Source organism: Gymnodraco acuticeps, unplaced genomic scaffold, assembly GCF_902827175.1.
Source record: "Gymnodraco acuticeps unplaced genomic scaffold, fGymAcu1.1, whole genome shotgun sequence".
NCBI classification, from domain to species: domain Eukaryota; kingdom Metazoa; phylum Chordata; class Actinopteri; order Perciformes; family Bathydraconidae; genus Gymnodraco; species Gymnodraco acuticeps.
The window spans coordinates 22,545-34,388 of NW_022990161.1; the positions used below are offsets into that span (position 1 = coordinate 22,545).

Consider the following 11,844-nt stretch of genomic DNA (forward strand, 5'->3'; position numbering starts at 1 on the left):
ATTCATTTATAAGTGATTTAACATAGATATAATGTACAATTAAAAAAAGGCAAAAGGTTACCCTACAACCAATGCTTAGACCTCTAGGCTAACATCAATTGTTTAACACACGATGATAAACATAATATTCATCAATAATTATAATCAAAACATAAAATACACATTATCCTGAAATGGACCATCCTGCATAGTACTTTTACTTTTTGTACTTTAAGTATATTTTGATGCTTAGGGGAGAGTGGGGTAAGTTGAGCCATGTTTTAGTTATGCTGTCCTCTAAGCAAGGAGAAATGACACGTAGTAAAAATGAAAACACACACCTATAATTCAGGATGTCTCCTATCAATGGCAATGATAATAATTAATATTTGATCAAGGGCAGTGAAAATATTACTTCTTAAAAAACAAAAGTCTTGTGGCTCAACTTGCCCCAGTGTAGGGGTAAGTTGATCCAGGTCAGGGGGTAAATTGAACCACGGTTCAAACCTGGGCATACCTGTTCAAACCTGAGCATACCTACAACAAATCTTAAAGGTAACTTTAAACAATAAATAACAAACCAAATACAAACTTAGTTTTTCAAATATTTTTAAATACATTTCGATTGAATTGATTGATTTTGTTTTAACATGTTAAAAGGAAAAGTAATCATACAAATGGTGATACAATTTCATACATCTTACCAATCAAACACAGGGTAAATTCAACTTTAAATGTAGCCTATGAGCTCTTATTATCAACTTGGCCTACTTTCATTAATTTCTCCATTGAAAAACTGGCTCAACTTACCCCAAGGCCCGTGGTTCACTTTACCCCATAGCCACCATTTTAGAAAAAATAGCCTAGCATTACAATTCAGAGTCATCTTTAGCTTAATGATTCACATGGTTTAATACGCTGCCAACACATCAACATATACAATATATGTATTTAAACCTGGATACTTTTTTTTTGACATGCCGATTTAGCTGACATCTAGAAAATGTACTTTGACAAGCAAAAAACGTTTTTTTTGTAAAAATGTTTACTTCCCAGACCACAATGAGTATCTCTCTTTCACAGGCAATGAGAAATGGGTGGAGCTTGCATAATTTCTGGTCACTTAATTACAACTATAAGGCGTTGCCTCATTACAGGGGGTGGTTCAACTTACCCACTGGCTCAACTTACCCCCTTCTCCCTATAGCCTACTTATGGAGTAGGATTTTGAATGCAGGACTTTTACTTGTAACAAAGTATTCCTACACTCTGGTACTTCTACTTTTACTTAAGCAAAGTAGTAAGAGTACTTATTCCACCTCTGAGTGTAAAGATATATTTTTATAAATGTATACACTGTGGTGACATTTACAGGACATAATTCACTGAGTCATATAGTGTGTGTTGCACCACGGACGAGTTAGTGAGTGCACCGTTATTGTGGTTTTGACTAGCTTGACATGAGTAGCAAGCAGATGTACTACTATACATTGTCCTTATGCTAATGGAAATAAAGTGTGGAGTTCCATACTGTACACACCGCCTCTGACTCCCTTTCATCGGCTCTACAACACTATAGATACAAATCCAAAAGCTTGCTTGGTTGCACACAGAATATACATAGCCTACTTCATTAAATACGTACACTAAAAAAATATCATATTGCCTTACCCCGGGATTCCACCAGGTCCGTCTGCGCCGCGTTTTTTTTACGACCTCCTACAGCGTCAAACCCTACTGGCCGCTTTTCAGAATCGGAGAGTCTTCGTGCCGGCTCGCAGTTTTTGTTGATTTGGGCATATTTCCTGGACAGGCTACTTTGTACAGACAAAGTTAATAATACTTGTAATATTCCAGTTATAAACGACATGAATCAAAGATGTGTTGCTGTATTTTAGTGATAAAAAAATGCATTCATCAGCGACCTGTCCACTTCCTGCCCGGCGCTATGCAACGCCTCGCGTCTAAAATAGACCAGCATCCTATTTTTAGCGGAGCCCAGCGCTGAGACGCTTCTTGGATGCTTCTGAGCCGTAACGCGGCGCGTCTCGTGGAATAGCACCCAGTAGGCGCTTTCACACCGCAAAACTTTTCCCACAAAGTTTCATCAGAACTTAGTTCATGAGAACTTTTTAGTTCTCATGAAGTAAGTAGGCTACAGATCGCGTTCACACCGGAATAAGTTCCCTGGGGGAGGATTAGGCAAATGAAGCTGCTGACGTCACTTCTTCTTCTTCTGCTTTGGGTTTACTGGCAGGCCGCAAACCACTTCACGGCGTATACTGCCACCCAAAGTCCCCGGCCGGAAGTCCCCGGAGTTAGGGACTGGCTTCAGTAGAAGCTGCTGGGACTCCCAGCAGCTTCTACTGAAGCCTTCCGAGTAAATCGCCAGAACGCCGACACCTCCTCATCTCCACCGCTCCCATGTTTTATTTTGTGTTGTCATAAGTTGGTCTCTCTGCGTTTGTGCGCCAGGGTTGCCAACTTTGGGTACCTGGCTGAAGTGAGATTTTGATATCATGGGTTTAATTACGCATATGCGCACTAAATGACTGCTATCGTGTCAGTAGCGGGACCTTAGCATATATATAGGATATATATACAAATACACAATATTGGACAGACTATAAAGGACACACAGTTTCATTCACTAATGAAAGTCAAACACATGTTTGTTTCCACTGTTTTATTGTGTGCCTGTCGCGATAAGCAATTAATTGACTTATTGTACGATAAATAAAAATGAACTCGATAACTTTTCTGACCTCGATAAATTGCCATGTAGGCTACATGAGGATGTGACTAGCAGTTTGAAAGGATGTACTTGAATATATTATCATTATGTCAGTGGTCTAAAATGGTCATACAACGGTGCCGACAATATTATCGTTTATCGCAATAATTTCCGGGAAAAGGTATCCAACAAAATACATTTTCGTGAGAGGCCTATACATGAAACACACACGCAAACAAATCTATAGACTTACTCCAAACTGCCAAATATATTAATTAACGCACTCTCACTCTCATATACTCTTTGACTCTATTTTGGCCTAGTAGAACAATAACCAGCAGACTTTTACTTCTGTATAATTTCTACTGGATCTTAAATCTGCGCATGCGCAATACGGGTCGGGGATTGACCAACCGGCTCCCACTGCTCTGCTGTCTGTTAACGTTGTTAAGAGTGGTGGGGGCGGGGAGGGAGCGGGTCGACAGCTTGAGCAGCTGTCAACTCAACATTGTAAATAACCAACCAAAAACGATCGCCGGTTCATCTTGTTTTTGGCGTGAGAATAGTTTGGGCAGCGTGAGAGCGTGTGTCACACGCCAGATGCGTGAGAGTTGGCAACCCTGTTGTACGCTGGGCTAATGCAAGGATAATAAAATGGCGGCTTCACAAAACTTTTTGGAAGTTTTACGGGGCGTGGTTTGCAATCCGCCCAGCCAATCAGACATAAGAACCTTTTTCTCCCACGGAAAAGGGGGTAAAAAGGTTCCCATGAACTAATTTTAGTTCCGGATTTTTTTGGTGTGAACGCAACTATATCGGAACTAAAGTGGGAAAAGTACTGCGGTGTGAAAGCGCCTTTTGACGAGTGGCCGCGATTCTTTGCGAACGCCGCGGCACAGCCGTAACACGGCCGTAACGGCCCCTACACACGGCAGCGTGCGTTGCCGCTTCAACGCTTCTGCCCATTCATTTTGAATGGGGTGACGTCATGATTCGCCGAACTGCATTGTGGGAGCAAAGCGTAGCTTCTCTCGTGGTGCTCGCTGCAAAAGTAGAGCAATGTTCTACTTTTGACGCCTCGACGGAGGCGTCAGCCAATCAAACCCCTTTATGAAAAATGCCAGTACAAGCGCTAGCCAATCAAACCGCGTGTGTGCTGGGAGAGCTAGACCGCAGTTCATTTCCTCATATAACAAAAAATGGAGGAGAAAATAATCGTAGCGGTAGGGAATCACCCGGTGCTTTATGATCAGTCCCTGTTCACCTACCAGGATACAAACCGGAGGAGGCATGGGGGGAGGTGGCAGAGACAGTGGGTGAAACTGGTAGGTTTTCGCCTGTTTGGGGAGTTTATATCCAGTTTACTTCGTTTGGATGGACAGCTAGCAGACATAGACTGTATTTAGCCAGCATGGAATGTTGCGTAAAATAGCACCATAGACATTAATGTCATAAATGTTCATCATGTAAAGTGTGACATGTAAAACATTTTATGCAATTGACAGGAGAGATTCATGTGATTGGTTGTTGGTCGCGTTGCTCGCGTAAACTCCCCAAGCTCAAGACACGCCCACTGCCAAGCGGCAACGCACGCCGCCGTGTGTAGGGGCCGTAACACAACGCAGACGGACCCAGTGAAATCTAGGAGTGCACGCTTTATTTTTGTTCATGTGTTACTGATTTGTGAGGAAATAACTACAACACAGTGGGACTAAAACACGAATTAACTTCTAGATAAATCACACACATAACTCTCATCTCTACATATTAAAATGTGAAAACATCACAATACAAATTCTTAAGAAAACAGCTCTGAGCTAATTATGTTAAACCAAAGATGTAGCGACTCCTATTGGCCCACATAAAGCAGCGTTTTAAATGTTTTCCCAAAAAGCAAATTGAGCAAGTTTTGGTCCTTTTATATCAAATGATCGCTATATACTGATATGATCAATGAGGTTACTGCATCTCTGAAAAGTAAAAGAAAAACATTTGTAAGAGTACAAGTATGACTGCAGTGTTTAAACAGATAGAGCTTTCTTCTGGCAGATCCATCGTCGTTTCTCTTCACAGCTCACTGATGACCATGTTGTGTTGCGCCAGACAGAGAGTGCACAGTGACCCTCAGTAGGTGGGTCTACCCAGGAGCTGAGGAAAAAATATGAAGTTTAGATAAAGGCTGATAGATGTTTATGATTCAAAGTGTTTAGTAACGTGTCTCTTACCTATTAGTCAGATCACTTCCATCTGCCCACTTCCATTTCCCGTTTTCAACTCTCAGGCCAATCCAGCTTCCATCAGTTGATATACTGTAATGATTGATGATGTTCTGACAATAGAGAAACAGTCATCAGGTATTTAAATATAATACTCAAATCAACATGTTATGAGATAGATATATACTGTAGGTATGGAATGTAGGTAGATAGATAGATAGATAGATAGATACTTTTTCATTACATAATTGTGTTACCTTTTCCTTTTCATTATGTGCGGCAGCCACATATGCATTAAGCGCTCTGCAGTATTCTCGAGCTTCTTCCCAGGTTAACCACCCTGTAGGGTCAGGGTTATAGGCCGAATAGCAGCTCGGCCCGTAGGGTAACCAGTTCTTCTCACAAGGTTGACACAGTTTCCCTGAAACAACAGAGACCAACCCATTATCCACATCGTGACTGCTTTGTAATTGTGATCATTATTATTTATTTGTTGGGATATATATTTGTTAAATGGCAAAAAATAAAGCACATTTCAACAACAAGGCACTTTAATACTGTTAAATGATCATTTAAATGAGTAAACCATAATGCAAAACAAACACAATATATAGTGACATTTAAAGGTGGGGTAGGTAAGTTTCAGAAACCGGCTCGAGTGCACTAACATTTGAAAGTACACAGCCGCCCCTTCCTTCAGACTTCCTTACAGAGCACCTCCTCCAACACACATGAACGCGCAATGCACGCCCAATGAGGGCACGAGATACATTTGTGCGTGCACGAGATGGAAGGCTGACAGACAAGGCGGCAATCCAATCCGTTTAGCCGGCCCGGCTAAACGGATTGGTTGTACTTTTTACAGTATTACGGCTTCCACAGATGACGTTTTTTTATGGATTTTTTGTCAAAGCACTTAAGATATTCATTGCTATCGGGATGTTTAGAGCATTCCATGGAATATAACAAAAAGTGTATCTCAAGCCGGTTTCTGAAACTTACCTACCCCACCTTTAAACTGATATCAATCGATAAAAAGTTGTAATCACGATATTCACTAAAACGACTAATCACGATTAACCACAAGTTAAAACTTCTAGTATTTACTTGTATTTTAGAGGTGTTATAAATTAAAATCAATGTTTTATGGCATAATGTACCTTAAACATACCGTCAGTTTAAATGCTATTTTATTCTGGAAAAAACCGGAAGTTCTCAATACCAAGCTTTTATTCTGAAAATTCTTCATGACGACATCCGGGACTACCGCCCATTAGTATCATTAAAGTGGCTATTGACGCCGTTAACATGTATTACATATAAAGTTATGAAAGAGATAAGGAGGAGAAAAGGCATGTGGAAGTAAGCAATGAATGTAAAATGTCGAAATCCTCTGTTTAACTTGATATCGGACACAGACGAACGAGGGGGGAAGTCTCCTACGTCACTACAGCTCACAGAAAGGAGGAGCGAACAGCCAGCAAGCGGGAAGGACGAATGCTTGTAAGTTCTCTTCTGCACGGCCGGCACCTGGGAGAGGAAGCTGCAGTCTTTCTCTCCTGACTGAACAATATCCTGTTTGTAACATTACCGCGCTTTTTATTAATTAAAGTACCAATTTTGAACCTTCTCAGAGACTCCATTTAGTCTCCTTTTTAAGCTTCTCACCTTGACGCGAGAAAAACGATCACGGTTTACAGAGGTTAATAAAACAAATACATGTGTGGTGTTGTAATAAAGAAATGTCTTTAGAGAAATCAGAGGGTTTAACGCGCGATACACATATGCTCGTATGGTAGTATACTGCCATACAGTTCTCATATTTCAAGCACTAAGAATATTATCTGTTTCTACAGTGGTCACCCTATATCTCTGTGCAATGATTCAGTAAATGCCTTTCCTCTGTTTTCACCACACAGAGTTCTGTCATTACTGCAGGAAGACAGGATCAAATTTAGTAACGTGATACATTTGCATATTGTTTTACAATATATATTGTCAAGCTTATTTATCCTCGTTGATGGTTCCTGAACATACCTTCACCCTCTTTGCAGTACTCATTGATGCTCCACTGAGCTCGACTGACGTTGAGCTCAGTCCAGTTTGTCTCCATTTCTTTTATTTGCGTTGTCAAGCCATCCTTCTGTGATGTCAGCGTCTTGATTTCTGCAGTCTGCTTGGCGTTGTCTTCAGAAAGTTCAGAGGTAACTACAGAGACAGACAGAGGGAGGTGTTGGGCTGTGAAACTTCTGTTTAAATGTTCTTAATAGATATTGAAGAATGGGTTCACATGTTTGAATCTATCTTGAATCAATAGTCAGCACTTTGGCTCGACCAAAAATCGTTTTTAAATGTGCTATATAAATAAAACTTGATTTGATTGGAAGTGCTCATATGAACACGTGAACAACTGCTTTGTTTGGTGCAAAATGATATTCTAAACTTTACCTGAAGATTATGGGAAGTTCTGCAGTCTACAGTGCGTTTGGTAACTCAAGTACTTCAAGTATCAAACACTGAAATACCTCTTTGCACAGAGCCAGTTTGAACATCAGGAAGGATAAGTCACGGAGCTTACTGATTAACAGGAACAACTTTAAACTGTCCACCGGTCTGGTGGCCGGGCACAGCCCGAAAAGGCAACGTGGGCAACACCTCCGCTTCTCCGTCCCGCGGGCCCACCACCTACGGGAAACAGCGATGGGGTCGGGTGCGCTGCCAGAGAGGGTTGGCCTCCGCCAGGGCTGCGCTTCGTCACCAATCCTGTTTGTAATATACATGGATCGGATTTCGAGGCGTTGTCGTGGGGGAGGGGGTCTGCAGTTAAGTGGACTAAGGATTGCACCACTGCTTTTTGCAGATGATGTGGTTCTAATGGCTTCATCGGTCTGCGACCTTCAGCACTCACTGGATCGGTTCGCAACCGAGTGTGAAGCGGCTGGGATGATGATCAGCACCTCCAAATCTGAGGCCATGGTTCTCAGCAGGAAACCGATGGACTGTCCACTCCAAGTAGGGAATGAGTCCTTACCCCAAGTGAAGGAGTTCAAGTATCTTGGGGTCTTGTTCTCGAGTGAGGGAACAATGGAGCTTGAGATGGGCCAGAGAATCGGAGCAGCGGGAGCGGTACTGCAGTCGCTTTACCGCACCGTTGTGACGAAAAGGGAGCTGAGCCAGAAGGCAAAGCTCTCTGTCTACCGGGCCATTTTCGTGCCTACCCTCACCTAAGGTCATGAAGGATGGGTCATGACCGAAAGAACGAGATCGCGTATACAAGCGGTCAAGATGGGTTTTCTCCGCAGGGTGGCTGGTGTCTCCCTTAGGGATAAGGTGAGAAGTTCGGTCATCCGGGAGGGACTCAGAGTTGAACCGCTCCTCCTTCACGTCGAAAGTAGCCAGTTGAGGTGGTTCGGGCACCTAGTTAGGATGCTACCTGGGCGCCTCCCTAGGGAGGTGTTCCAGGCAAGTCCAGCTGGGAAGAGACCAAGGGGTAGACCTAGGACCAGGTGGAGGGATTATATCTCTTCGCTGACCTGGGAGCGCCTTGGGATCCCCCAGTCAGAGCTGGTTGATGTGGCCAGGGAAAGGAACGTTTGGGGCTCTCTGCTGGAACTGCTACCCCCGCGACCTGACCACGGATAAGTGGGAGAAGATGGATGGATGGAACTTTAAACTGCGGCTTTTTGCCCAATTAGCAAAACAAGCAAACAACTTCACACACGCTTCACTTTCATGCCACATGTCAGCTTCCTATTGCTAAATTGTGGCAGCAAACGAGAGGGGAGATGTTGGATCGACACACAGAGTTACAGAGCTTCAGGTCACATTTAATACAAACTGTTGAACTGACATTCACACAGAAGATACTCACAGTAGATACGAAGACCCATGATGGCTAACAGTATGATCCAACACACTGCTATCGGAAGAACAAACCTCAAGCCTGAAAAACAAGCATTCAGTTAAAAAACCTTAACAAAGGTTTCAAAGGTTTCATAGTCATATACACAGATACAGTTTGGTCTAAAAACTCTGGCCGCTGGTTGGTTAAAACATGCAATATATACACATTTATTAATATATATATAATACTGTTGTATTAGCTGTAAAGTGTCTCTACTGTAGGCTATTTTTATTATATGTACAGCACTTTGGCTCCACCAAAAATCATTTATAAATGTGCTATATAAATAAAACTTGATTTGATTTGATTTAAAATACTTAAAACACAAGTGCAAGCTCAAGAGTTTAATAGTCTTATGGCCTAAAATAATTTAACAGGCTAAGCTAACGCTTTCAATACATTATAAGCATACCGCTTAGCAATTGTAACCATAGTCACTATCTCACTGTTTTACCTTTATGTTTCTTTTAAACATGTTAACAGTATTAAATAGTGAAATGTGTTGATCATGCACCTGGATGGGATGCCTTTGTATCCACGGTGCCTTCTGGTGCAGATCCTTTTTTGGTGTCGTCTGAAAAATATAGACGTCATGTGTTTAACTTATGAAGTTTATCAGAATCAGAAACAGGTTTATTACCAGGTAGGTTAACATAGGGGGAATTTGACTTGCGGCCCGTCCACACAGCGGCGCGCGTTGAAGCTTCCAACGCTTCTGCCCATTCACTTTGAATGGGGTGACGTCACTTTTAGCCGAACTGCATTTTGGGAAGCGACGTGGAGCGTTGCTGGCGTTGCTCGCTTCAAAAGTTGAGCAATGTTCAACTTTTGACGCCTCGACGGAGGAGTCAGCCAATGAAATCTCGTTTATGCAAATCTGCCAGTACAAGCGCTAGCCAATCAAACCGCGTGTATGCTGGGAGAGACTACGCAGGTCATTTCCTCATATTCCAAAAAATGGAGGGAAAATTCATTGTTGCGGTAGTGAATCACCCGGTGCTGTATGATCAGTCTCTCTTCACCTACCGGGATACAAACCGGAGGAACCAGGCATGGAGGGAGGTGGCAGAGACAGTGGGTGAAACTGGTAGGTTTTCGCCTGTTTGGGGATTTTATATCCAGTTTACTTTGTTTTAACATTGCTATTGCTTTGTATGTCGGGGGCGGGAGATTCATGTGATTGGTTGTTGGTCGCGTTGCTCGCAAAAAATCCCCAAGCTTCAGACACGCCCACCGCCAAGCGTCAACGCACGCCGCTGTGTGGACGGGCCGTTGGTGTTCTGGTACATACATTAAAATTAAAATAAAACACAGATAGAAAACAATTTTAAGAAAACTATAATAACAATTTTTTTTCTTTTTCAATACTAAAATACATATATTTTATACATGTAAAACTGCTATAGCAGTATTTACATTGAATATGGTTGAAATCTCAGAAATAGAATTGTAATAAATGATGTGCAGTAATGAAAAACAAGACTATCAGCAAACACACTGCTATTGGTGGAAAATGCATTGAATAAAAGCGGCCTCTGGACTGAGTAACGTAACTGAACATGAATTAACAGTTAATATAAAATAAAAAGAGCTGATTTAATATTCACATGTTTAACCTTCATCACTATTTTATTTAAATAATATGACTGTTGAATAAATCTCATGGTTGCTTGTGTTCACAGCTCACCTGGACGCGGTGCCTTTTTATCCGCAGGGCCTTCTGGTGCATTCACATAGTCAGCTTCTCCTGTGATTTCCTCTGGAAGATAAACACATACTGTTTCATCAGATATGCAGCTTCCCTCCCATTATGTTCAGCACGCATGAGGAACCATTTCACTAAAGGATGGAGTTTATAATCAAACTCAACGATGTAAAATCAGTTGCTGTCACGCAAAGAATCAGGAGCAGAAAAGCAGAACTAAAAACACACGGAGAAGTGTATCATGCTGACTTTTTAAAACGAGATTAAAGACCAATTAGACAAACTCAAATCTGCCTCTTTCAAGTAAAACATTTGTTCATGTTATTGTTGAAAATGAAGCACATTTAGTATTTAGTACAATAGTTCATCATGTGTGGTTAACATATTGATAAACTACAAGCTTCTTCCTTAATTTACTCTAAAAAATCCCCAAATGCATTAAACATGATGTCTCTATGTTCAGCAGAGCTGATCTATTACAATTTTAAAGATTCAATCTTAAATTAATTTGGATATTTAAAATAATGTGCTGCTAGGGAGTGGTCTAGCCTCAAAAGCAACTTACGCATATATAGTCATACATAGCAAACCATGTTGGTAAATGAAAAGAAAAACATATCATAGGTTGTATCTTAGACAGAAACACACACACATAAACTCTGGAATATTCTTTAATTACCCATATCCTCGATTATGTTTCCTTTCGTCCCGAACAAAGTCCTGCTGCAGTCCTGATGAGAGCGTCTCTCTGATGTGACGGTTCAGTCGACTTCTGCTTCGAGGTGGAGATGGCATCTTTTTAATCTCCTGTTCTCATGTCATGTTGATACTTCCAAAATAGTTTCAACCGGAACTTGAAAACGTGCGGCCCTTTCACCGGGTTTTAATAGAGTCACACGTCCAACATATTGGATTTCCTAATAAATAATCATATTAACTGCAATTTGGATCTCCATTGGATTTCTAGGCCCCAAAAACGTATGTTTAGTCTCTCAATGCCACTTCCTGTCCCTCTCTGGAAATCTGCTAGAGACTAAATATTGATTTACTTTTGGTTCATTTCAAAACATGTTACATCATCGTGAATAAGATTGTTTCTCCTGACTATTATAAGTCTGTAGAGACTATACAGACTTGGCTACAATGGTCAAAATCAGTTTAGTAGTGTTCATAGAGCTGTTGTGGAGGTTATCATGAAGCCTTGTTCTGATAAAAACTAGAGGTAGTTATTATATAATGTTAACTTGAAAAGGGTCAAAGGAGACCTGAACACAACATAAGGGTTAGAGCATATGTGTCAAACTCA

At 41.4% G+C, this 11,844-nt stretch overlaps 1 protein-coding gene across 1 annotated transcript; it reads right to left on the bottom strand.

The window, feature by feature from the left end:
- Positions 1-4,559: 4,559 nt before the first annotated feature.
- Positions 4,560-11,463, bottom strand: LOC117546999 (C-type lectin domain family 1 member B-like). The gene is made up of 8 exons (XM_034217458.1): positions 11,218-11,463; positions 10,521-10,592; positions 9,348-9,407; positions 8,801-8,872; positions 6,967-7,137; positions 5,187-5,350; positions 4,939-5,042; positions 4,560-4,861 (listed from the first exon to the last, which is right to left on the bottom strand). Exons 1-8 carry the CDS (start codon positions 11,219-11,221, stop codon positions 4,735-4,737), a joined length of 774 nt encoding a protein of 257 aa, XP_034073349.1. The 5' UTR covers positions 11,222-11,463; the 3' UTR covers positions 4,560-4,734.
- Positions 11,464-11,844: the final 381 nt, after the last annotated feature.

What these genes read in the sequence shown, in the direction of transcription:
- LOC117546999 (XM_034217458.1), bottom strand. An exon ending in TAAAAAGGCACCGCGTCCAG is followed by an intron (nt 9,408 to 10,520) that starts GTGAGCTGTGAA and finishes TATATTTTTCAG; the next exon opens with ACGACACCAAAAAAGGATCT. An exon ending in GGAAGTGATCTGACTAATAG is followed by an intron (nt 4,862 to 4,938) that starts GTAAGAGACACG and finishes TTTTTTCCTCAG; the next exon opens with CTCCTGGGTAGACCCACCTA.